This window comes from Aphelocoma coerulescens, chromosome 1A (genome assembly GCF_041296385.1).
Source record: "Aphelocoma coerulescens isolate FSJ_1873_10779 chromosome 1A, UR_Acoe_1.0, whole genome shotgun sequence".
NCBI lineage: Eukaryota > Metazoa > Chordata > Aves > Passeriformes > Corvidae > Aphelocoma > Aphelocoma coerulescens.
The window spans coordinates 61,351,118-61,379,067 of NC_091014.1; the positions used below are offsets into that span (position 1 = coordinate 61,351,118).

The following is a 27,950-nucleotide window of genomic DNA, read 5'->3' on the forward strand; positions in this document are numbered from 1 at the left end:
ATTCTTATTTGGGCTCTAAATTGCAAATAATTCCATACCTGCCCTCCAGCTGCTTGTTATCTGCATCAGAAACATGTTACATTGTCATAGACTATGTTAATATAGGCACAGGTTGTCTTGCTGAATGGGAAGTGTTGACATTCAGATCCAAGCCTAAATTTATTCAAAGTGGGAACAGAAGAGTTCAGGCTGCCTGCTTCCAGGATTATGGTCAGCAAAAGCTGGGATCTGAATCCGCCTCTGTAACTGAAGCCCGAGAATGTGCTCGCTGGTAGAGTCGGTCCTTGGGCCGTTTCCCCAGATTTCTGCCCTGTTTTTCTGCAGGTGTGATGAGTACGTCACACAGCTGGATGAGATGCAGAGGCAGCTGGCGGCTGCAGAGGATGAGAAGAAGACCCTGAACTCTCTACTGCGCATGGCTATCCAGCAAAAACTTGCCCTGACCCAGCGCCTGGAGGATTTAGAGTTCGACCATGAGCAATCCCGACGCAGCAAAGGCAAGCTTGGAAAGAGCAAGATCGGCAGCCCTAAAGTAAGTGAGGAGGCATCAGCCACCGTGCCAAGCATAGACACTTTCCTCCTGCATAGTCAGGGCCCACAGCAACCAAACTTACTGGTCAGCAGTGGCACTCAGAGGAAAAGGTATGCATGCAGTGATCTTTACAGTACAGTGCAGTAGCCAGACTTGCATTAAAGTTGTTCACCGAATTATAAACAGAATGATTCCTTTTTTTTACTTTATTTTTTCTTTCCGTACTTTGACTGGGGAGAAGGAGGTGGGGAGGATATAAGTATGAAATTCAAAGCCTGGCAACATGTGGTTCTGATCCCCCTACTCACTGTTATTTCCTCCTTCTGAATGCAGTGTTTTGAACTATATTCTGTCAGTGTCTCAGTGCATCTTGTATGTCTTTAATATTAAGTGTGAATGTATTTTCTTTAACAAGTTTTCTTTAAGTTTTCCTTACAGTTTTCCGTAATGAGCATCTGGAATAAAAAAAGGATTGTGCTCTATGAACATTTAAGTGCTTAACATGAAGGAAACTGCATTTCTTTGTTAAGCTCTGGTGCTCACTTGTTCTTTATCAGTGTGAAAAGAATATGGATGTGTTCACTCAGATCAATTTTTCTACATGGGAGCAAGAAACCTTTTGAAGGGGGATGGCTGCCATTCGTAACCTAATGCAAATATTTTGCTGTTCAAGCAGTGAGTTCTTGTCTTGTGCCTGCCCCTGCCAAAAATCTCTAGGTGTACGCATCTCCATGGTTTTGAAGATGAAGAGGACTCTGTTAGAGAAGTCCTAGATAATCATCCCCTTTTCTTGTATGCTCCAATCACAATGCAAAACCAAGAGAACCTTCAGGGAGCCTCATACATGTTGACTTGAGGATGCTGAGATATAACCCAACCTCATCTCCTCCTTCCCCGAATTTAATGAGGATTTCCAATGCAGGAAAGGTGTCCTGCTCTGGAAATGACATGGGGTGTCAACGATAGTTGATTTTTACCTGTTAAGCAAGTTAAAATGATATTGTCATTCGTGAGGCTTTGAAAGGTAATTAAAGTAAAACTCTTTTGTTTCCATATGTATTTTTCTTGGATCTCCTGCAAGACTATTCTCACCTTCCCTTTGTGATCAGAGCCATCCCAGGACTTCAGGGACCTACCTCCAGAAATTATTAAGAGCCCCCCCTCATCCTGCCTCCACAGAATCATATCTTCTGAGGGGCCCCCCTTCCATGAGTGAATTCATCCATGGGCACCGTCTCAGCAAGGAAAAAAGGTTAACCGTGGCCATACCAGGTAAACATTTTTTCCTTGGGTGCATGTGGTGCTGAGTGGTTAGCAGAGCAGGGGACCCTCCCAGCACTGCAGATGCAATTTAATTTGGGCACCTTCTTGAAAAGCAAAATGTCTCCTCCTGTGTCACGTGTAGCAGGAGATGACATTCTGCCGGCAGCGGCCCAAACTGGTTTCAGATGCAGTGTGGAAAGTCCTGCTGTGGTATATGTGGGTGTAGTCCCACTGGCATCCACAGAGGCTGCATCCCTGTGCCTGGGTGGAGCTTAGCCTGGTGGTGGCACTGGTAGTTCCCCTGGAAGACACAAATCCCATGGGATAGAGGAGTCAGATGTGTGAGGACCAGCGAGGGAGTGGCTGGCAGTGTGCAGGAGCCTCCGCAGCACCCTTCTTCTCACTCTGGAGCATTCAGTCAGGTTTTTCCAAAGGGTGATGCTCAACTCACAGAAGGCTGAGTTTATACAAATTGAGTCATGAGGTTTATCTGTGCAGGAAGCTTTTGCTCTTAATTTCCTGCCAAAATGTGGTATCTGCTTTGAACGAGGCGTAGAAAGGAAATGCAAACTGGAATGGCATTTCAAAGGTGTGATAGCTTTCTTCTCCTGAGAGACCAGCTAATAATTTCTTATCTTCTGCACCTGAGCAGAACCTTTAGCCTTTAACTGTGCACAGTCTTGTCTGGTGGTAATTTTGTTCATTCTTTGTTTTGAAATATGTTATACACAAAAAGCATAAGTAGAAAATACGAAAGCTAATATCCATAAGAGTAGTTTTTGCTCAAGTAAATGTTTATTCTAGGAAGCTGAGCAGTACCCTGTTATAGGTTATATTTCTCACCTAGTGCCATCAGTGTCAGAGCTGCCTTTGAGTAGTGCCATGCAAGTAACACCCACTCAGAGGACAAGTGTAAAAACTGCAGAGAGTCTAAAGACATTTTGCTAGGGTGTGTTGCAGTAAATAAATCAAAGAGCTGTCTCCTGAGGAGAAAAATGTGGCAACAGGGGGAAAGAAGCATCTGATATCTCATGGAACATCATGGATGTGTGGACCACAGATTGCAAAACACTGACACAGTCTTTGTCCAGTAACAGACCAAAGGATGAAGCAGCCTGAAAGGTAGAATTGTCCAGAAAATTATGTTTGTCTGGAGCCTTGCCTGTCGCTTTAGGTACATCTCTACATGTTTAGAGTATAAGGGTCTTGAGACAGGGTCACTGATGTATGTTACAGTTGTCCTTATGAATCTACAACCATCTCAGCTTTCTAAATGCATTTTTCAGAATTTTATACCATCACATGGCATCACATCACTTTAGTCTCAGCCGGTGAAACTGACAGGTCCAAACCCGAGATTTTTCTGAGCATTCAGATTCCAGTGTTGGCAGGACCAGGTTAGAACCAGGCTGAGGATTAAGTAGGGAATTATTCATCATTGTTTTTACCAGTTTCTGGAAGATTTCTTACAGTTGTTAATAGATGAAAGGAATGATGCACCAAGTAGGATTTTTTTTGCCATCTGTCTAATTATGTGTTTCCTAAAAGTAAGGAACAGCGAAGAATGTTATTCTGCTGCTTTTACTGAGAATGTTTAAAAGCCTTGTCTCACAAAGAGTTTCTGTTCTCAGAAGATTTGTGCAGTCAAGCAAAGCAGCAAGAAGTGTAGCAACCCACACCTGCTTCAGAGAGGGTGCAAAAAAGCAGTATCCAAAGTCAAAGGGTATGGAACGAAGTGTAGCTTGGCTTGAGGCTAAGGCCTCAGGAGTGGAGTGAGAATGAATCAAACCTATATTGACTGGAAACACGTTTTGGTGTTAGTTTTTTGGGGTTTTTTTCCCCCTCTCTTTTAAATTTGTGAACTATTTCCTTCACAAGAATTTTTCACCCATGTGATGTGAGAGCTTCCCTGTCCTTTCATTAGCTCCCAGGGATGTGGGGACTGGGAGGCTGTAACTGGGAGTGTGTTTGATTTGAGATGGAGACCAAGAGCCAAAATAGCTGAACTTGGTGTCAGGAGAAACAGGACAAGTTCCTCTGCCCCATGAGCCCCATGCAGTAGCAAGCTGTGCCTGTGTTTCTCTTGCACCTTCTTCTGCACTTGGTGCTTGGCAGAAGAGGCTGCCTTTGCTTTGACTGCTGCTGGATACCTGGAGAGGGAAAGCTGGACTGCTTTTGGCAGCCTTCTTCAGAGGAAGGACAGCTGAACTGAAGACCTCTGAAGCAAGAGATTGTCATTTCCTGCTCGATTTCCATTTGAATGCCCTCAGCTCTAGATCAGCATGCAGAGACCCCTGACAGGAAGCTGTGACAGCACGACTTGATCTGGGCTTCCTAATTGAACTAATAGCTCTTAACTGCCTGCAGGGGCTAAAAATACCACTGGTGCTTTTCCAAAGTATCACGTTCCATTGCTCCTAGGTACTGGTATGCATTTAGCTTTGTTGGTTGTTTCTTCTTTGCTTCTGTTCTGCTGACATGTATTTTTATACTTTCAAGTCTTTGTTTTTCTGATAGACAGAAACATCCAGTATGTGCCCAGCGCAATTCCAGCCCACCTTTGGATGTGTTTGTGTTTGTTTTCCTAACTACATGAAAAGGTCGGGGCATATAGTAAGCCTAATGCTGGGTTTGACAGGGTGTAACACTGAAAAATGACCTTTCCTTTGCAGTTGTATTCTCCTTGAAGATGAAGTCACTAGGTGCCTCTTAATATACCACAGTCCCAAATATGGAATATGGTTCTCTCAACCTCTTCAAGGAAAAAAACAAGACTAAAAAGGTGTCCTGTAGTATCTGCCTTGACAGCACTCTTTTCTCTGTTGATGCCTTGAGGTGGCCTCCTAAAAACAGAGGCTAGACAAAAATAAGAGAATAAAAGTAGATATTTATTTGAAGGGCCTTCAAAGGTACACCCTGGACAGTCAAAAGGCTACACCCAAGATGGATGCTGAGTCATGAGTTCTTCACACTTTTATAAGTTTGGTTCATTTGCATATCAGGGTTAACTCTCCAATTATAGCCTCAGTTGATGATGTGATTACCCCAAATTTGCCCCTGCCCCTCCCCCCCCCCCCCCCTTCCTCTAGGCTTTAGTTTACACATTTTGGGGCCTGCTGTCCTTGAAGAGCAAACCTAGAGAGGCTTGTTATGTCTAACCAGCATGAGAGAACAGTAGCTAACAGGCCACATGAAACTTCAGAGTTACCCAATAAGCAGTACAGGATTTGAAAAATATAAAAGTTAAAACCTAAGGCATCACTGTCAGATACTTTAGCATGGAAATTCCAGAAGTTGAATATCAAGTTCTGCTATTTTAGCTTAAAATTAAATCAAGATCCTTGTGTAGAAGATGTACCTGAAGTAAAAGGTTTCCCAACAGCTTATGAGAAGGACAGTAATCAATGGCTGCAGTGTTCTCACTCAAACAGAGTCAACAACAAACCACCTGAGAGTCTCCTTTGCAGGAGTGCCCTCCAAACAAAATGTGGTAGATGCTTCTTTCCCCTATTGTTTTTGCTTGGTATTTAAAATCCCACACAGGCAAACACTGTAAAAAGTATTTCATATTTTGAAGGAATACAGATCATAAGATCATAATGAGCAATCCTTTTCCTTTTCGAGAAATTTTTACAGTCATGTCTATTTTATTTTATTACAATAGTAAAAGGAAGGTAGCAGCCTTAAATGTGACACATTTCTCTCAAATTCCAAGCCCAGCTGAGGTCAGATGTTTGGTTGACCCAAGCTGGGATAGACCGGATTTCAACAGAACTATACTAGTTTGCTTCAGTCCCAAATTTGTGTTTTTGTGGGATTTAGATTTAATTGTTTTTCGTTGTTACCAAGAACAATTAAAGCCATTTTATAAAATAGCTCTTCTGAAAAACCTGTAAAAAAAACCCAAACAAAAAACCAAAACCAAACTTGCAAAATTAGGTAATTTTGTAGTGTTGCTCCTTTCTGAAAGCACACTAAACCTGAAAGCACGCTTGCTTTTCAGCTGTCTTTCAAGAGCGATTTACAGCCTGGCATTTAGTTCCCACAAGAAGATACTAATGTGGAAGATAAAGACAGCACAAAGAATGCCACATAATAGTATAGCAACTGCTCAGGCACTAAGCTCACCACCTACGATACGTAATTAAGAGTATGTAATAGTTACTCTTACTAAAAACATAATCCAAGATTAATTTCTGACATAGCCCTTTGCTTACAGGCAAATCAAACATGAATCACAATATGATACAAATAACTAGCTCTTGTTTGTTGGTTTGCATTCTTACCGTAAAATTTAACTTAATTTATAAAAACTCTATCCCAAAGGAAATTCCTATAGTGTCACAAAGAACTAACTTACAGCTTCTGTAGGTGGAAAGTATTTTTTAAAGCTAACAAGGAAAATGAAAATAAAAAATCTCAATGACCCAAAGTTGAGGTCCTAGGGAGTCTCATAGTTAAATCTTTAAGCTGGAACTCAAGGGAAGTTGCTTAAGAATTGTCTTTGCTACTTGCCTTTGCACTGAGAGTGGTTTAAAATGTGAAGAATAGGTAAGAAACCTGGGAATGCTTTGATCTGTTTGATGTAGCACAAACACAGTTTAGCACAACAAGGAGCAGAAGGTCTTCTGAGTAGGGTGGCTCTTAGTGTTGTAGGGAATCAAGGGCTTTTGGTAGCCCGTGAGAGGTATTGAGTAACCCGTTTTGGCTCAAGGGTTGAAGAATACACTCTCATGCTATTTTAAAATTTTTTCTTTCTGGATTTTGAGCTTTTTATAAGTGCAGTGTTTTAGATATGACTTGAGAAATACTCTATAAAAGGTTATTCTCAGTGTAATCAGAAGCTCATGTTCCTTCTGTATTTTTCTTTAAATAACCTTAAAGTGGAACTTGGCATGTGGGGCAAGATTGTTGGTTTTGGCTTCTCCTTCTTGCTTCTTCATCTTGTTTAGGTAGTGTGAAGACATGGGAAATCATCTTCAAAAGATGTGTTGTGAGTAGAAGCTGCCTTGCCCTCCCCTGTTGAATGCAGGGGTTGGGAAGCTGAGCAGAGGTTTTCAGGCTGACACCACTCTGCACAGAGGAGGCTGTCTGGGAGAGGTGTGCCTGTGTAAAGGTCAGGGAAATATACTTTTGACAGCAGGTTTGTGTCTGCTTTCTTTGTGTCATGAAAAGGGTTTCTGTTCAAGGTCTTTAATTGTGCACATTTTTTGTTTGTTTAGGAATATTTTGCCAAAAACATTTTCAGCTTTGCTTTTGAGCTGAAGTTCCAATGTCAGAAAGCTGCTCACAAATTTTTAAACCTTGGTGCTATAGGCATTACTTCAATATATCAACTTTGCTTCTTTATGCACGTCTCAATTTTGAAACAGCAGGACTGTTAGAAATCTGAACACAGAAGAAACCACAGCTTCTTTTAAAAATGGTTGTGGAAGAAGTCCTTTGAGGAATGCCATCAGCTCAGAAATGAATCTTGCAGGAGGGTGCTTTGTATATCTTTGTGATTGCTCAGCTCACACAGTGAAGAGTTTTAAGTATTTCTTATTTCTCCTTTGTGGACAAATTTTATAGATTGATGAAGAGGAAAATCAACATGACTAGGATCTAGATACCTCTATCTGTACTGATTTTAACTTAAATAATTTTATACTGAGTTCTGAACAATGTGGATTTTTCTGTACGTTAAGTTAAAGAATTTATTTTGAAAAGCAGGACAGGTGGCTAACCAAGCCACCACTATTATACAAGATATGCAGCCATATAATATTTAATTAGTCAGGCTAGTCTACTCTGAATTGTTCCCTCAGGAAAGTTTGATTTGCTTCATCCAAGCAATCCAAAGCATGTAAGTTCTTCAGAACCATTATTTCTTTTAAAAAACCTGCAACTTTATTCTGGCAACACAAATTTAGTCTGAGTACAAATTGCCCTTTGCTTCATTAGAGATCCATGGATGATTCTTCTGAGAAGGCATGGTATATTTTTATCTGCTGGGAATTTGCTGGTGTTGATGATGATCCTGTACCTGCAAGGTGTCTCTGAGCTTGTGCAATCAGACAGGCTACTGGCTGTTGTAAGACTCATGCAATATTGGTCTAATCTGTCTCTGCTCTTCATGAAAAATGGATTTTATATGTTTTTAGTAGGCTTTTTTAAAAAAAAATCATGTGTAAGGGTTTTTTGATGCTCTTCACAAAAAGGATAATTCAGTCATTATTTACTTATTATCTGTGTTCTCTCTTTTTGTTCTGCATTGTCCTATTTTCTGTGGGTTCTGTAAACATGCCATGTTTGTGTCTATATGTGTTCATTGTTTGATGAGTGGTATCAGTGCATATATACAGATACATGTATATATCTTCCTGCTCTCAGGGCCATGTCCTGCATCTGATATGCTCATATAGCTCAGCTTGATGAGCATTGCATATTTATGCCATTTCAAGCATGGTGTGTTGTCCTTGTGGAGGCCGTTTTGAATTTGAAGAACAGTGTCCTTGCCAAGGACATTGGTTGGCTGTAACTGATGAAGAAGTCAGCTGGCTAAATGTACTTTTACCTCTTGGTGCCACTGTGAACAGGACCTTTTCACTCTGTGCTTTTCCTCTCTTGCACTTAGCTTTACAGTTGCCACTGATGAGACCAAACCCATACATTTCATGCTGATCAATGTAATTTAGCTACTTCAATATGCTTTAGCTATTGTGGCATGAATTCACTGCAGTTCTACAAGTTTAATTTATTTTTTATTTATGTTTTTTGACTATATAAAGAAAACAATCCTGAAATAAAATCTGTTTTTAATAGAAGCCCTAATTTGATTGATAAAACATAAAAAAAAAGATTGCAGTGAAATCCATGCCTTACTGCTGTATATTTTCATTAAAAGGTTATTGACATTTTTTTCTCTGTATCTAAGCTATGACATCATTGCTGGATGGAATGGTTTACATTAGCATCATTTGTTGAAGTTCTCCAGTAAAGTCTTATTTAGACTTATTTTTCTAGCTAAACAGGTGACACATCAAGTCTTTAAGGCATATTACCAGATATTTGTTGCTTTATATGAAAATTTTTGGGCTTTGGAATCCAGTCCTGTCAATTAACTAAAACAGAGATTGAAGTATCTTTACAGTGTTGGTAACAAAAGCCATCCATCTCTATCTTCTTTTATGACAAGGTTTAATGTGGTTTCATGACTTGCTGATTTTTGCCATCAAATACACAGGAGTATTCAATATTGTGCTTTTTGCCTCATAAAATAGGCAAAATGGAACTGAGTTTCTGTTTAAATTAGACATGCTGATATTTTAGCTCTCTAATAGAGCAGTTCCTTGGGTTGTTGTGGTGTGTGGAGTAAGCTCACAGCAATTCTTTAAACAAGACTAGTGTCCTTGGTTGTAAGTATCTCCCTGTCTGCATTTTTTAGGGGCCTAGAACTTTATAATTGTAACTCATGTTGTTTCTTCCAAAGCCTACTAAAGTTACTCTTCCCACTGACTTCAAGTTTTGGATCAGGCCCTTCTTTATCCATATAATAGTGCAAGTATTTTTGCTCTGGATGATTTTGTGACCTGAAATGTATCCTTGTTATGTTTCCATGGTAAACAACAAGATCAAAGTGTGATGATTTCTGTAATTTTAAGACCTTTCTTTTCCTCTTTTGAAATGTTTAAAATGTGTGTCTTTTAGTGAGTGTTTCATGAATCATCAGACCTTTCTAAATGTGCTTTTTATGAAATGTATATAAAAGAAAGGAACTGAAGATAAATTTTTCAGCTTATGCCATTTCCATTTCTGTTTTACTAACCCATTATTTAGCTTCTCAGTAGATTTAATGAGGAATTATTTAAAGCATTCACAGAAACCATTTGAGAAATAATATAAACATGTTGTGATATAGAAAGTGCGAAAAAGGCTACAGAGCTGACAAGAAACCTCTTAATGTTCTGAGCCTCTAACTGAAGAAAAATACATTTCACTAATTTTGTTAATGACAAGGTATTATTTCTGTTTTAAAAGCTATTCTTAATGTGAACTACAGAAAAAGGCAAGGCTGGGATATAGCTTTATCACTCTACTTGGAGCTAGCAGCACATCACCACTGAAACACGTGTACTGATGGGGGAACAGCTCTCTGGATTTGGGATAACTCATGTCTAAAAAGAAAATACAAGTGAAGTCATGCAGAAGAAGGAAATTAAGGGTAAAAGCACTCCATATAGTGTAGTTGTTGTATAGTGTAGCTGTTGTATAGATGAAAGAACTCACTAGGACATAGCCAAGAAACCTGACATATTCTGGAAAGCCTCTGAATCAGTGACCTACTAAACCCTGGCTGTCTGTGCTGTGTGCCAGGCAGTGCATGAAGTTGTTAGCGATGCTCCATGAGTGCGTTTGTGGAAATCACCAAGACAGATAGCATTTCCCTAAATGCCATAAGAAAATAGCAGTTAAACTCCCTACCTGCTCTTACTCTTGAGAAGCATTTAGCAGCAAGCCCTTTGTTAGGTTAACTCTGTCTGACCTTGTCCTAAAGTGCTCAGAGGAGGAGCAGAAGGAGGGCCTGTGTCAGGAGCTTGTGATTGTTGTAGTAACAGTGGGACATTCCTGGGCCTGCTTTGCAAGAAAAAGAACATGGGCATGGGGAGATAGCAGCTGATGAGGATTTTAGATGCATCCTACAGCTGGCCTACTGCATTTTAGGGCAATATATAGATACTGGTACTTATTGGGAGGTCAGCAGCATGCTCACATGTCTTATTCTTCAAACAGTTTTTAAGAAGACTAAGAAATAAGTAGGGGAAGAATTAATTGTTGTTGTAACTTCTCCAATCAAAAGTTATCTAAGCTATTAAGGTTCTTGAATAGCAATCTTAAAATGTGAGTTACCTGTGTACTTGCACTCTCAACACAGGAATTTCATAGTAGATTACCTTGACTGTGTAGAAAGCTGAAAATGATAGTTGATTGACACATTTCTCTATCTCCTATCAGTGATCCACTGTTCAGTTTAATAGAACAGAGGTAAAATTCAGACAGTGGGAAATCCCAGCTAATGTGGCTGCTGGAAAATGTGCAGGAGCTAAGTTGCACCGTGTGCTGCTGTGCCAGGATGGGGCTGGCAGTCATGGAGTGGTCGAATGTATCAGCACAAGGGCCACTCCTTCTACACTGCTCCTTTTGCTCACAGGCCAGGACAGTCTGAATCAATCCTGCTCTGAGCAAGCTGGGGTTAATTAGACCAGCCAGGCTCTACATGGAACCCCAGTGGCTGCTCCACCATAGCCCTCTCATTCCAGGGCAGCTTGCAGAAACATGGAGCTGTGTCCAGTTTTCAGTTGAGAGACTGATCTGCTGGGCTGTGTGTGTAGGGGAGAGGTAACTGTGTTATTTACAGACTCAAACTGACCCTGGAAGCAGGAGAAGGGAGAGACTCTTCTAATCTTTGACCTGTACCATTGTTTGTGGCTCTTTCTGAAGGTAAGTCACAGCTGTCCTCTCACCAGCTGTTCTTTGTGATAACTGTTACCTCTTAAAGTTCCTCTTGGCCTTGAGGAAGGTCAAAGTTTTCTTGGCATTCGTTAGAAAAATGAAGATAAATTATAAGTAAACCACCTGTCAGCTGTATAAACTTATGTCCTCATCACCCCTTTATATAAACAGTTTGGGGCCTTTTCTAATCCTGTCAGATTGCAGCTTGAAAGCATCTCTATAAATCTCAGCAAGGAGGGCAAGCATCTTAGCACCCTCTGCCCCATTCTCCTTGACATCTCACATTTGTCTTTTGGTTTGGAAATTTTCCTTGTTCTTCACCTTTGAGCAGAGACGATTGATTTATTATCTTTGTAGGTCTTGCTCTGTGATATAACACGTTTTTACATCTGCACAACCAGGAGGCTACTGATCTGTTCTTTGCCCAATACTTTCAAGTCATGCTATTAACCATTCGTTCTTTCCCATTAAATTGACATGTGGATGAAAACAATTTATTACCATATTAATGGAGACAGCTTCTCTTTTCGAGTAAATTGTCAATAACAGCTTCATAGACACGTTATCAGATTCCTCAGACTTGGTGGAGCAAGTTCAATTGACACTGGGTAGCGCAACACGAAGTCAGCCTGAAAAGTTTTAACTAGAAAAAAAGGGGTTTCTGTTGGCCTGAAGTGATCAATGGGATGCCAGGGAAGCTTTGTTTTAACAGGCTGAAAAAGCCTCAGTCATATTATTTTATTATTTATTTGGTCATAAACATTTACTGACAGCTTTTCATCTATCAAGAACAGATTTTTCCCAATGTTTGCATATCAGAAATGCCAAATCTGTAACAGTACCTGTGGATCAGTTTGCTGTTTGACTCTCAATTTTACCCTTTCAGATAAAGGGGGAAGATTTTTTTTTCATTGATTAACTGAACTAAATGCAGTTAAAAGTATGTTATGCTTATCTTTGGATTCTGAGTAGTCTTGGTGTTTGAGAGCACTGTGTGGAGATTAGGAATTTACTGAGAGTCAAAATGTGCTGAAATGTTCATTGCAGTGTGCTGGGTCCTGAGCAGGTGGGACTGGAAATTCTTGCATGTAGGTTTTTCACTGAGGACATTGCTGATGTCAACAGAAGGCAAGCCCATCTCAGACACAAATAACCCAGTAAAGCAGACCTGTGTTGGTTAGTCACCCAGTTCACAGACTGGAGGGCAGAGCACATCTTGTGACACAAGGGAAATGTGTTGTTTTTGTGTCTGAGCCAAAGGGAAGCACAGGAAAATACTCTCTTTTTTTTTTTGTGATATTTGCTCCCAGCAGATAATTTATAGCAGCACATTCAGTGCTCATGTGAGCAGATGTAGTTTCTCTGAGCCTGGGGTTTTTTTAATGCTCTTACATCAGGAGCTGATTAGCTGGATTAGGACTAGGCCTTAGTTTCCAAAGGAAAATCAGCAGTGGCTAAACTGTGAGAGAGAAAATCTCTGAGCCCTTTACATCATCATTGTGCAAGTGGCTAAAATGTCAGGAACTGAAAAATTGAAATAAAACTAACATATAGCAAGAGTCAAGCCTCAATTGCAATGGAGCCAGTGGTAAGTGCTGTTGGATATTGTCCCAAGGCTCTGCAGGCACAACTCCTGCTGAATTCAGTGAAAACTGGCATGTGAATTTCTGTGTCCAATAGCTCCTCTTTGCCATCTGTGGTTGAAATGATCACTAAAATTCCTTTGTTATAGGTTCATAGAATTGTAAAAGGACTTGAGGTCAGCCAGCTCATCCCGTGCCCCAAAGTGATTTATTTCCTCACAGCAAGTGAAGATGATGGAGAAATAAGATAGTCTGCATTTAATAACTTTATTCATGATTTTCTTGGTGGTAGTCTTAGAAGACACACCAAAAAGTGTAATCTGTGTCTGTACCCCAAGTACCTTCTTCATAAATGACAGAATGTCCTTTCACTCTGTAGCTTGACTGACAGGCCCTCAGATTTGGAAAATATAGGTAACAGGCTTCTTCCAATGTGATTTTAAAATTTATTTTTACTTTTTTTTAGGAAAAGAGAGCATGTCTTTCTTACCTTGTCTTCATGGCATGTGACATTGACCACAGAATTAGTAAAGACTTTTTTTGAGGCTTTTAACCTTCAGCAGAGTATTTCAGAAAGAAACAAACATTTACTTGATACAGGCAGGAGTGCCTCAGTAGAAGGAAGTCATTTCATGATTGTCATGACATTAGAGAAGGGTGTTACAAATCTTCCAAAATACTTAAAAGGATTAAATATAGAAGGAATAAAGTTAGCTCTCGCACAGCTACTTGGACATAAGTAGATAAGAAGCTCCTTTGAATTTGAAATGTGTCTATGTAAGCCATATGCATTCTGCTTAGCTCTTTCCTAGCATAATCCTCAGAAACTTCACTCCTGGAGGATGTAGGAGGACGATTCAGTCATCTTAAGACATGTGGATCACTAGATCTGCTCCTGATGTGAACGTGAGCCGCATTGCATGAGCTTTGCTGACGCCAGCTAGAATTGTGTTTCACACAAAGTCAAGGGAGTGTGCTCACACTGAAATAGTTATTACCCAGCTTGCATCATCCTCCCACAATCTGGCTCACTGTTCGTGCACTCTGCTAAATGTAGCAGATCAAGATGCATCATAAAATGTTTGCACCATGTTTGAGATATTAGAATAGGATCATAAATTAGGCATTGGTGGTGTTCTGGAAAAGCCTGTCAGAACAATTTCTTCTGTATTAATGAAACCTGTCTGCACCTTTTCATCACACAGCATTCTGTTCTGTATTTCTTTCCTCACTGACTACCTTTGTATAACCTGTGGGGCATGACTTTGCTTTGGACTTCTGCAAGCTATTTTGTTTAGAATAAAGCATTAATTAAAAAATTTTTTTTGTTATCATTTTCTGCCTGAAGTTATCCTGATCTGTCTGTTCCTCAGACACCTCTTATTTTAGTTGAGCTTTGTGCTGAAATGACAGACCCTTCTATTCATGACTCAAATACGTTGCCAATTCTTGAACTGCTCTGCTAGAAGATGCGCTGAGGGCTATTTTGACAGTCCTGGTAAATGAGAGTGGCAGAGTATCCTTTCTTATTCCATTTCTGCCTCTGGACACAATGGTGCCAGCACAAACTGTGCATGTATTTTTCTAACCTGTGTACTAGAAAATAGGTCCAAACCCTTCTCCTCTTTGCTGAAGCAGGAAGAAACCAGTGTTTTGGGTATACTTGCTTCTTACCCACTGGAGGTCAGCACAGATCTTCACAGGAACTAGGGAGAGGCCCTGTGGGCCAGTATGCAAGGGAAATGTTGTGATAGTGGATATGATGCTCAGTGTTGCTATGAAGGTGTGTTGCTCTGCAGTACCTGATGTAATCTCAACACTCTTGACAGCAAATTACTTGCATATTCTTCCATTGATTGAGACAAATAGTAGAAGGGGGTTTTTGAGAAACGTCTACATTGTAAAGAAAAAGTATTACTGGTGTTGAGCTTTAAGTAGCAACCAATTGAAGAAAAAACAAAAAAGAAATTCTTTCCAAGTACATGAAGTTCCCTTGTCTCATTTTTAAGGTTTAGGGGAAAATAACTCCATTCCACCAAAGAGGCTGAGAATCAGGTTGAAGCAGTCAGGAAGGTCTGCAGGTCTTACTGGAGACAAAAGGTAATCTCCAGTAGTTTTTCATATGATCAGAATTTCATCCATAGATTCGAATGTTTGAAAAGATCCTGATGACTCTGTTGTGTGACAGTCTGAATCACACAGACAGTGGAGTGAAAAGGCCAGAATGCCACAGGGAAAATGCAAATCTTGAGATCTGGAAATCTCAGTAGACACTAGTGACTTAGAAAGCAGGGTTGTCTTGTTCCACTACTTTCATGAAGCCCCACAAGTATTATCCAGTTTAAAGCTGTCTTCGTATTTTGAATGTCACAGGAAAACATAAAAATGAAGGATTATTTGGCTTTACTGTTATTTAATAAATTAAGAACCATAATATAGCTTTGCAAGTGATTAATGTGGAAACTCCTTTGGCAGGGAATTGATAAAATAATCTAGACAGAACAGTGAAACTGACTGTATCAAGTTTTCCCTTTTTCCTACAAAAACCCCAATCTCACAAGCACTGTTCAGAAACTATAAAGACTTTCTTACGAGCTTTTTCTTGTATATTGTAGTGAGATGACATAATTGTTTTTATATGGATATAAGTTCCTTGGATAAACTTTGAGTAGCTTTATTGGCACTTTTCATATTAGATGTGAGCAAAACAACTTCATGATGAGCAGAAGAATGAGAAGTATAAGGTTTAATCCCAGATCCTGAATATAGCCCATTATTGTTGTCTGTTTAAACAAAAGTTTGCCAGTGCTAAGGGAAAACAAACAAAAACATTTCCAGTGCTTCTTCTGAAAAGGAGAAAAAGGCAACAGCCAATGTCGCTGCAATCAGAAAAAAGGTGTTTCTGTCAGATAAAGCACCAAGAGCACATTCCTCACTAAATCTCTCCCTGAGATGCATAGCCTGTGTACTGCCATTACTAACCCCTTGCTCTGTAGTCTCTCTGTATATATGTCTAATTTATCAGTTTCTTGTAGATTGTCAGCAGCCTGCTGCCTCCATACCGCCACACGGCTCACAACTAGCCAGGGGGCCAGATTGCCAGACTGTCAGGTAAACTCTGCTAACTCTCTTCTCTTTGCACATAGTTGCATGCACGCCTGCCACCCCCCTCCTCTTCCTCACACAGAAGCTCTTCACTTTTTCTCTAACAGCAAACTTTTAACAGCTTGAGGTACAGTGGTAATTTTTGCAGTGACAGTACAAACATGAGTCACAGCATTCGTGCGCTTGTTTCCCTGTAAAAATATGGAAAAAATGCAAAGCTGGATCTTGCAGCCCTCATTAGATATTTTTATGCAGTTTCTAAATGATGCCAAAATAGTAATGATTTTAGTTTGTTGCTAGAAAGATTTACTTAAATGGGGGACTTTTAATTTCAGGGGTAGGTGGAGGCTTCCCTTTTGTAAGGTGGCATTTTAAAGACATTTTTGAGATTTTAGCGGACACTTCCAAGTTCTCCCTGATTGGAAACTCAGACCCAACACAATCAGTTTTTAATCTTGTTTTTAAAAGTAAACTCCTGGTGTCCTTGCTCACAGGTGAAACAAAGGCCAAGTCATGCTTCTGGGATGGCTGAGTTAATCAAGGCACAACCTCAAACCTAAGCAAAGCAAAATGACATTACAATAATTTTCTTTATCGGTTCATGGTACATTGTGTGCAATTATTTATTTATGTCTATGCTCTCATTTGAAATAGGTTACATTATTTTTAGGCCTTTGCCTAAACTGTAGTGACCAATTTAGTTCCTCTCTTTTATTGCCTACAAAATGGAAGTATTATTATCTTCTTTACTATGTAAGAGTAATATGAAAATTTTACTGAGAAGTTGGTGTAAACTCATTATAACTGAAAAGTGTCATTTACTGATTTGCAGTTTAGATTTTTACAGCTCACTGAAAAAAAATTACAAGTTACATTTAAAATCCTTAAAATACCAGTAAAATATGCTGCTGTATTTTAGATGTTACAGCAATTTGAGATTATCATTAAGTGCTTTGGATACATGGAAGCCTAATGTCAACGAGTCTTACTTTAACCCTTTTTAATTTACCCCTCCCAAACTAAAGTCTATTCTGTTCCTTCCAGAGCTACTCTCCTAGTGGAGAATATACTCTACTACCATCCCTTTCTAAATTCTAACAAACAATTGCTTCTGTAATTTTAAAACTTCTTCTCAGAATGGAAAACCTACCTGATTTGCTACTGGTGTACATTTATTTATCTGCAAGCATTGCCTTCTTCTAATAATTAAAAATATGGTTAATATTTTAAAAACTTCAGGTCAGTCATCCTACAAACAACACACACCTTACACACTAAGGTGAAAAATTGACTTTCAGATAGCTATTGTTTTTTACCACTAAATTGATACTTGTCTGGTGAAGTCAAAACAACACTGTTTTTGATATATTTACACTGCTGCCTTGCTTGCCTCAGCCACATTACCTGCCCAGCTTCGTAAAGCAGTGAAGTGGAACAATAGATTTAAACCAAATCAGCACAATGGCATGAGTTGTTGAGTTCTTTAAATAAGATAATTGGAATCTGGACTAAAATTTGAGGGCATTTAAGGAACCAGTTGGACTTACTGAGGTTTGGATTTTCTAAATGCAGCAGAGAAGGAAAACAGGAGCTTGTCCCACCCTTCCTTGTCCTCTGACTGTCCCTATTGGGATGGCACATATGATTTACACCACAGGGTGATGCCAAATGAGGCTAATGAAAGCTCTGCCCAGCCCTGAAGTCACCCATTTTCGGAGAGAGCTGGGCTTATTTTTTAAAGTCTCCAATGCAATTCTTGCAGTAATGTGACCTCTCAGTGGCATTTCACTCAGGACTAAACAAGAGGTTGTTAAGGCTTGTGGTTCACACAGATGTTTTCCACATCCTGCAATGTCTAATCATGCTGAAACCAGTTAATATGCCTGTCCATAAGACAGGTAGATTCACAGATTTCCCTCATTCATTATCTATACTATGGTTTTTAAGTGGGACTTGTATAACTCTGACCTTTTTGTAATTGTGGTTCCAGTGCACAGGCTTTGGTAAATCTCACTAGATAAGCTACGCAGTTTCAAGCCAAATGAGACTCCAGGGCAGATCTTGTCAATTTGTTTTAGCTGTACATTGGTCTTTTTTGCTTGAATCTGCATATTTCAACTGAAACTTGGTTGGAGAACTTGCCTTAAGAGATCTTTTTAAGTAAACTGATGCAATGATGTGTGAAAATCTCACTCTGCCTTCCACTCATCACCTCAGTTTCTAGGTCCAGGGATATGGGGCAAGCAACCAAATCCAGGCCTGCCCTGAAAATTACTGGGTGCTGTTCCCCCTTCCCAGCACCTGTCTAATACCTGGACATGACTAAAATATTGCCATTATCCAATATTAAAAAGAGTGTGTCTGTCTTTGGATTGTATTCAGGTTTCTGTTGAGTACAGTGAAAAACTTACTTTCATTATCAGAGGCCAAAACTCTAGACCCAAATTATCTATTAATAAAAGAACAAACCACAACTCCCCAATACTTCAAAATAAATTAATATTGCCTTCTAATATGAAATAATGCTTTTATTTATATAAAGTAGGAAATAAATTTAAAATAAGGTAAAATATGCAACCTAATGCATGCAAAACTTTTGAAATCTGAAGATCTCATCGGTCTGTTAATATTTTCCTTTGCTGATTTGTTACAGTTACAATTAATGCCACACAATGTTGCATGTGAATGACATTTTTAAGACAGGACAGAGTGCTTACAAACACTGAAGGGCTTTGCACACTATTTTCCATTAAATTTTAGAAATGCATGATTAGCATTTTGAATGCTAGGGAAAAAAATAAAAGAGCTGCATAATGCCAGACAATAATACTAACACAAAAAATTGCACAGGCTTTATTCATCAATTGAATGAATACATCCCCAAATGATACAGGCACTTAAAGAGGTGTTTACAAAAATGTCTGTGAAAACCAAATCTGTTAAAAAGTACATGTATCCCATGGGTGAATGTAACAATGTTCTTCCTTTTTCTCTGTTTATAGTCAAAAACTCAGGTCCTTCCATGTCTCTCTCTTGCTTTGTGTTATTAATCTCCCCTGCCTTCCTCTGCTGTCTGTGACTGTCAGTGTGTCTGATAGCTCAGCTCCAGGACCTGCTGCCACCAGCACCTCTACTGCCATAAAAAGCACATTGAATGCCATGTGTCACTGCTGATTCTGGTGTATTTTTAGTTTATGTCTTGCTACAGTAATCTGCATTAATGAACTGGATGAATTGTGTTTCTGAGGAGAGGAAGGTATAACAGCACAGTTTTAGAAAAAAATTTAAATCTATTGGAGCTGCAGGTGATGTGGTTATATATGTTGCTATAAAGGTGCCTGATAGCCTTGCAATTTTATTTTCCTCTTCCTAATGCCCCTAATAGTTATTATTTGTTGAAAAGGAAACAGTAAAACAAATTTTTCTTCTGTGCACAGAAGTGTGCTTGTATTTCAAAGTAAGAAGCAATGCAGAACTACCAGGAAGAGAAAATTAATATAATTCTAAGCACAGTACTTAGAATTGCTAATCTGAGCATAGCCTGGGATAATTTGTATTAGTTTTTACTGTCATGGCTGTCTTTGTACTGAAGGTCATGCCATAACGTTATTATGGTTGTTTCTATTTGTGTAGAGGAGAATCTTATGTGTCTCAAAGAGGTTCTTGCAGGCCACTGCTGTATGTAACTCATTGTAACTACAGCCATTTCCTCACCAGCCCTCTCCCTCAGAGTATGAGCATCTTTTGTTGCTTATTTTTAAAGTTAGGAAGGAAGCCCCAAAAGACAAACACATCTCTCTGCTAACAAGCAAGGAATGTGTGTGTTGAGTTTCTGTTCCTCTCTGGCAATTATAGGAGTCCCATTTAAAAAGAAACAAGGCAGCAAGGGAGAAGAGTAAGCCAGTCTTTGTAGGGTCATGTAATTACCTCCTTGTTTGTCTTCCCCAAATGTGATGTTAAGATTCTAATTCAGTTTTCTGTCTCTGAAGGAATTAAGGCTAGGGCTTCTCCTAAGCCTGTCTTGAAAACTTAGGAGGTGCTGAAGCCAGGAGCTGGCTCTTGATGAGTGGATAAGTTTGAGAGTAAATACAGACCTTTTGGGTCAATCTGCAGTCCCTCCTGTTCATTGGTGTGGAGCAGGCAAAGGTCTCAATAAGATCTCTCTGTGGGTGCTGTATCTGCATGTGGCAGAATATGGCAGAGGGAAAGGATAGATATAGCCATGGAAAGAATTACGTAGAGAAGGAAGGTTTGATGTGTTGTCAGGGTGTTTGATTAAACAAGTCCAGCTACTAAAGCTTCAAGAAAATATTTTAGATTAAATATTTTAGATAAAATATTTATGCCTAGGTGCTTCGATTTAGACGAAATCAATATATAAACTGAGGTGTCATAGTCCATAACACTACATACTTTGAGACTGAGCTATTAGACAGCTGAGCACAAAACAAAACTTGTGAGGTCCTGAGCTTCTATAGCCCCCTTCACCAGTCAAGAAACTCATCTTTAGGAGCATTAATGGGAAACAGAATCTAACTTAAGACATGCAATTCTATGATCTTCAAATAAGCCCAGAGTTGCTCCTGCTGAATACTCGTGTATTTGTGGTCAAAGCCTCCCAGATTTCTCTGATTTGGAAATGTGGACATTGCCATCAAGTTACTTAATGGTGGTGGTGCACACTCCTTTCTTTCTTCAGTCAAACACAATGTCATCCCTTTGTTTCCTTAAGTAAATGCTATATGTGGAAACTGAAGACATTTTCAGTACCACTGGCATTTCCAGTAGCAGTTTTCCAAATACCTCTGGCATTTCAAATTGATTCATTTCCAGCAACAGGCTAATTGCATTCCTTCAGCCAGTACTCCAATAGTCTGTGCTGCAGAGATAATATGTAAAAGCACGGTTTCTAAAGAAGGAAAACAGAAAAGGCAAATTCTCTTGAAGACAGAGACATAAATGATGGTGCTTTATCATATATCACACTTGAGCTTGGAATAACTTCAGTGCTGTAGAACATTTGAAGCATTAGGAAAAAAAACCTCTTCCCAGACGCATTAAAGAACTGGGATTTGTGGTATTTTTTTCCTTTTTTTTTTTTTTTTCCTCTTTATAAACAACATTTTCTTGCATTTTGTTTTGGTATCTTGTTTTTCTACAGCTCTGCACCAAGAAGTGGGGTGTGTTTGTGTTAGTTACCCCATTTCTTTGCTTCTGCTCCAGCCTCTGTAAGCTGGTTCAGACTTCTCTGCACTATATGCCAGTGAATGCAATAAATGCACTTTAGAGTCTTAACAGGTGAATGCTGTTATCAGCCAAATTGTACATGAAAAACGGTCAAATGACAGAAGTATATGAGGGAATGAAGAGAATTCAAACAGCACAAACCCCAAAAGAAAACATTAGAAATCCCCACACGTTGGGAGTGTAAATTACAAAATATGTAATGGTTAAGGGGCCTGATGAAGAAGGCTACACTGTATTTGTACAAATGGACTAGTAAATAGGTCAAGATCAGTAAGACATCATATTTTCACAAAGCTGTGAAATCTGATTTCCAGCCTGGCATTGTCCTTCATTTCAAACAGTGAATCAGCTGCATATAGAAAATCTTTAATACTCACGTAAAGATGGCACCTGCATCTTGTCCTTCAAATTTGCTCCCCCATTTCACAGATGCATTTTTTCTCCACACAGCCTTTGTCATCCCAGCATGCAAACAGCAGTTTTGTACAGGAACTGTGAAGTGGGATATCTGGGCCACGTCACAAATGCATCCAAGTGTCCCTGACTTGCTGTGCACTGAGAGTTTTCTTTGTGTATACTGTGTGTCTGAGGATATGGATTTAGAGATGAGGCTTCATCCCCTTTAAAAGTTTGTTTCCAGCCCTGTACTATTTACATGCTTGTAAAAAGTTTGCCTTGTATTTTAAGCACTTTTTCTCTTTTTCTTTTTAATTTTCAGTCCTAATGCTCTTCCAGAAGAGCAGCCACATTCCAGCTCTCAGTGTGCCCCTCTCAACTGTCTCTCTAAGCCTCCTCCTTACCCCTAATCTTCATATGCAACGTAAGAGAAAATGCAAACAGAGTGGAGTTCATGCAACAAAGGTTGGGATTGTTCCCAGCAAGCGGGTAGACAATCCTGCCTTGTTGCTGCATTGGCAAGTCTGGATTCATATCCCCTGCTCTGGCAACTGAGGGAAGGTTGAGAAGAAGAACACAAAGCACAGAGCCCAACCTATCAAGAAGACTTTTTATGGTTCCTCTGATTGTACTCAAACTGTGCTATCACAACTGAAGTGTAGTGAAATTTAGCATCTCGACAAAAATGTTCCTCCCAGCTGCTTGGCTTTACCTCTGAAATGATGAGAGACTTAAGCCAATATTAAAAAAATATGTTACAAAAATCCTACCCTCACATCCTCTAAGTTCAGCCATAGGAACCAGTTCAAATTTCCTTTTGTCTTCAAAGGTGTGATATTTATTTCTTACTTTATTTGCACCAGAATTTTGTGTTTATAAAATACGGTCTCTTTTTTTTTTTTTGTTTTGTGAGAGTTGTATTTAACTAATTTTATTTTTTAAATACAAGCAGAAATAGCTTCAGAGAAGAATGACTGTGTTAATATTAAAAAGAGGCTTGTTGCATTGGCCAGCACACGGCCAATTTTTATTGCACAAAAATGTTGGAAATGGGTTGAATTGGAATGTTAACAATGACTGTATATTTTGCTGCTGCACTGATATTGTTTATGCACTTGTTTTTTCAATTCCTATTTCACTAGCTTCTGGTTTTGTTCTAGCTCTTCACTGAAAGATAATTTTTAAGCCTAAGAAGGAGATGAAAGGATAATGTACTGATTTGTTTTCAGTTGTTTGCTTGCATTGTAATTACACTTCTCGCATCATGAATTGGTGCTGTTTTTTGGGATTACTTTCTATTTGGTATCTGAGAAAGAAAATCTAAAATAAGTAAAATGCTGTGTGCTAATTAAAAACATTCTTTCCTCCCGCTCCCATATTCAGGATCCTAGCTCGAGGCCTTACCAGGAAAGGCTAGTATGAATGGGGAAGTCGTGTGCATTTCGTGTGAAGTATTCTGTGGTGAAAGGACTCATGCAGGTAGGGTTGATGGTGTGGATCAAAGTCAGCAGGACTTTACTGTAGTGCATTTTTTCCTTGCCAAAAATCAACAGACACAGAACCTTAGCTCATGTCAGTTTATGACAAATACTCAGGTGATCAACACTACGCAGACTCTACCGCAACAGTGCACAGTGTTCCTAGTTAAAGATTCTTTCCTGTAAAAGCTGAGTAAGCCTGTTTTTTCTTAAAAGCAGTGAGTTTCAGAACAGAGTCAAGGATAGAGCAATTTATTTTGCACAGTACCTGGCAACAGGGCAAGTGGCTAAGTAGAGGGTTGTGGTTCAGCATCTATGGGTTTCCCATCTGGTCATGAGCTAGAGAAACAAGTCTGCAGTGCTGCCTACCTGCCTACTTGTTGGTAACTAGCAGGCTCCTTGTTTTGTTAGGTGGCCTTAATTTATTTACAGAAGAGAGGCTTAGATATTTCCACATCTTTATTCCTTCTCTGCAGCACATCTATGACCTACGAGTGGGAAACATGGTACAGCCTAAGGTATGGGGCAGCTGGGGAAAAAAAAATTGCTGCAGGTGTGGCTGGAACAATTCTTTCAAATTCTGCCTGAATCTCAGAAAATGAAGTCAGTTTTGTTAGTAACAGTGCTTACCAAATGTTACAATTCACAAAACATCAGCAGAGGAAAGAATCGGTGACCACTCAGTGTGCCTAACAAAACATTACTACCATAGTACCAAGAACAAAGGTGCTGTAAATAGAAATATTTTATGTCATCAACAGCGTCTGTCGTGTAACCTTGGCAAAGCAGCTGAGCTACTGTAACAAACCACTCTGAGATAGAGAAAATAGGAACAAACTGATACCCAGTCCTGATCAGATCAAACAGATAACACTCAGCAGTGTTTTGACTTTGGTTTCCATGGGGTTCACGTGATTTTTCTCATATACCTTTCCATCACTATTCAGTATCATATTTAACCTGCCTGTTGTCTTGTCACAGAAAGGTCAAGTGAAACCCTGTTCAGCTCTATCATGATGTCTGACACTGAGTTTAGCTGCTATTTTGATTTTAAAAAAAAACCAAACCCCACAGTATTTTCTCTGAGGAAAACTCAGCTTTCAAAAAGCATCTCCAGATTCCTGACCTTGTCTGATTGGTGTATGGATATCTGCATCCAACAAAGACAGCTACTGTATATTGTTAATAAGAGAAGGAATTTGCATAGCACTTTGAATACAGTTACCACTGACTGCACTTGGAATAGTTTTTCCTATTTTCATATCCAAATCAAAGGCATTTTCCTAAAATTTAGTTAAACAGTCATTCAGTGAAATACGTTTCCTTTCTGTATAGATACAAATTTATTGGGGGGAAAAAATGGTATCAAGACAGTTTAGAAACATATGCATGCCCATGTGGATCAAGAGTTATAAAAGAACATTCAGTGGTATAGAAGTTGTGGCCCTGTTTTATAGAAATACATTTTTTTATTCTCTTAAGTTTTAAATTTTTAATTTCTAAGTTTTCAATTTACATTTTTTTATATGTAATAAAATGTAAGTGTTGGAAATGTAAGAGAACTAGAAACAAACCAACTTCAATGTGCAAATGGTTGTAGTTATTGCATTGTAAGTTACAAAACTATGTAGGTCCCTGGGACAATTTTTGTCAGTTAACCACTATAAAATAAAATAAAATACATACCTTGAACTTAAGATGAAAACCTCTTCTTTGTTATATATTGATTGATAACATAAAACTTTGTGAGAGATTTTGTAGGAAATATTTACATGCAGACAAAACCAGAAGCAAAAGCCTGGGTTTTTTTAAGGGTTGCAAAAGATTACATTTTTCCCATTTAAAAATAGTTTATGTTGTGTTGATATCTACTCTGATTTTTAAGGATTAATAAAAAATTATACATATATTTGTAATGGTTGAGTATACTTAGAAACACTACGATGTGTTCTGCTCATTAAGGAAGCAATTCAAATCCTGCTCTGACTTTTGTGTCTGAAACACAGCTTTTTTTCTGTATCATGGCCTTGAAATTTCTTTGGATTTGAAATAGCCTACTCAAAATAGGGTCATTTAGGTCAAAATAGGGGCATTTTGGTTTGGCTTTTATTTTCTGATGTAGTGAAAAATTATTCCTTGTTCAGTGAAATGACCTGCTTCTGGAAATGCAGTTTATAGAAAATGTGTGAGGAAAAAAAGAAAAGGAAAGAAATAGGTTAAAAAATCAAATATAAAGGGATAAAAACATGAAAAATAAATTGTAAAATGTAATAGTATGGAAAAATATATTTTCTATCAGTCAGAACATATATGGAGGTTTTACAGAAAGAGGACATACAACCATTTTTCATGCTAATTGTATAGAATTTTCTGCCTTCTAAACGGAGGCAACAGTGATGTTCTTTCTGATTGATCTGATTGACAGGTTGGCATCTCTGTGCTTTCTCTATCCACATTTTTCACAGTAAATTCGTGTAATCATAGCTATACAGCAGAGTTCGTAGAATGAAACTAATTAACGCTGCAAGTTTTGATGCCAAGTTGATTTTCAGTTTGTTTTTTATTTTAAAGAGATTACGAAGTTGTTTAAGCCGTTTGCCATATTAATGTGTGTACATAAAGGAGATTATGTTATGAAATATAACCTCAGTTATGAAATATGACCTCACCTATGAAGGCTGCTCACCATACTTATGCTGGACATACTTAAGTAAGCTGTTAGTAAAATCTGACCCAGTCCTTATCCCACTGGGAACGACACCCAGAGTCTGGGCCCTAATTTTGGTACCAACCTTGTCGTTCATCCTGCGATGCCAAAGTCAATAGCTGTGCTGCCAACTCCACTTAAAGCTGGATTGATCATCATCATAAGGTATAGATTACATCAGCCTTTCTGAGGTCTGTTCCTTTCTTTGGCAGAAGATGCATATCCACTGAGGTTGCAGTAAATTTCTTTCTTTTGTTCCTCGGAAATCTTCGTATGAGAATGGCAGGGACTGATGTTTTACCTTTGAAGTATGATAATTGCTATAGTTACCTCTTTAAAAATTCCAGTCATCACTTATTCTTCAGTTTTCATTTGCTGTGTATGCAGTGAGTCTGAAAGGGATATATACTATTCAGATGTTTTTTAACCATTAAGGGGTTTTTTTAGTGTAATTAAGCATCCTGAGGAAAAGAAATAAAAAAGCAATTGCCTTTCGCCTTCAGTCACAAATGCATCAAAATATGCAATGGAAAATGTGTGCATGACATTGTTAACATTGTGTAGCTTCTCCATATCTGTAACTAAGCTAGAAAATTCTTATTTCTTGTGTGATATGCATATTCCTCTTGCTAGAAGGGCAAGAGAACTATCACAGAGAGTCTGTATCTTTCATTTGGAGGTGCACAGCTTAAATCCTTATTGGTTTTTAATCTGTTTCCTGTGGAGTTCTTGAAAATCCCTTTTGTAAAATGTAATGCCAACCAAGTGACAAACTGACAAAGGAAAAATCCAATATTTCATTACTGGAGTTAATGTGCGGGCAGACTCTGGGTGATAGAGCCTTGTATTTCAAAAATGTCTTTGTACAAAGCTTTCTATTTGTTTTGTTTATCATGATCTGCTGTAAAAGAGTGGATAAGAGTGTATGTTTTTTCTCAGTGTTATTAATCTGAGTTTTTATTGAATATGTGGTTACTTGATTTCAAAAATATTTTGGAAAATCAATAAACAGAAGCATTTGATAAAAGTTTCAAGTAGACTGGCTTGCTAGCTAGTTGGTATTTTAACAGCTATGAACAAGAAATAGGAGTAATCTAGCTTATTTTATTATTATTTCTCCTGTTCACAGATACAGCTATGTGTGCTATGCCAGTGGTTAAATTAAGTCAATTTAATTACTTATTGCCCTATTGATTTTCAGCCCTGTGGTTTGACTGTTAAAGGGTTAATTAACTTGATCCTTTGTAAACAATTTAAAAAAAAAAAAAGAAAACTGATGTTTTGTGACTTTTGTAATCTATTGAATGTTTCCATTTGCATGATGTTCTGTATTTAATGAACCATACAGATTGCTGTGTTCCTTTCAAAAGAGTTTTAGCATTGGTGGAGTTTGTGACAAACACAAATTTGTATACTGTATGTTTACTGCTGTAATAACTCAGCTACTCCTATGTTGAATTGACATTATGTTGTCCTGCCTTCTTGGGGTTAAATGATGAAGTGTTTCTAGGTGGTGAAGAATATAAAAGTATATATGTTCATTTGCTAAAGACTGAGTATTGGAAACTCTTCTTGTTGCTACTTTATGCTAAAAGCAAAAAAGTTAAATAATTCTTGTTTCCAAAAATGCATCATTTATTTTTAAAATCGAAGTAATTCCCATGTTAACTCTTCCTTGTCCTTGTAGACAATCCTAGATTAATACCTTGTGAGGGATTCATAAAGTCTGTGCTTGTACATGTGTAATATGATCATGCAGTCAAATGGTTGGGAAAAACACTCTAGTGCTGAAGAAAATAATTAAATGAAGCCGGTATACTGATTCTTACATCTTTATGTTCCAATTAAAATTACAGTGTAATGCATAACTGTTCCAGTGAATAAACTGGCCATTTTTGTTCATTTAACACCATTCTGTCTGGTCTACTTCTATTCACAGCAGTTTGCAGTGCTTTGACTTGGCTTAGACTTTCACAATTATTTAATTCTTCGAGATCAATGATTGTAAGTTTCAAAGGTATCAAGCAGGGAAATCAACATTAAAGGAAAAGGGAATCAGAATTAAAGCCAAAGTGCTTCCCCTGTTTTCTGAGTTTGAGGCAGATACTAAAATACTGATTCCCCATATAGTGTTTCCAGCAGATTTG

At 38.5% G+C, this 27,950-nt stretch overlaps 1 protein-coding gene across 14 annotated transcripts in view; it reads left to right on the top strand.

Annotated features, from left to right (window-relative positions):
* The window catches only part of BICD1 (BICD cargo adaptor 1), a 171,356-nt gene extending 143,646 nt beyond the window's left edge, over positions 1–27,710 (top strand). For 9 of the 14 annotated variants that reach the window (XM_069003093.1, XM_069003095.1, XM_069003102.1 and 6 more), the window contains 2 exons: positions 325–642; positions 21,941–22,092. In XM_069003093.1, coding sequence (XP_068859194.1) covers positions 325–642; positions 21,941–22,028 — 406 coding nt within the window. In that variant the 3' untranslated portion in view covers positions 22,029–22,092. Of the gene's footprint in view, positions 1–324; positions 643–1,613; positions 1,805–3,449; positions 3,459–15,895; positions 15,982–21,940 lie in introns of all 14 variants that reach the window. The other 5 variants (XM_069003111.1, XM_069003112.1, XM_069003109.1 and 2 more) reach the window with 5 other exon arrangements.
* Positions 27,711–27,950: the final 240 nt, after the last annotated feature.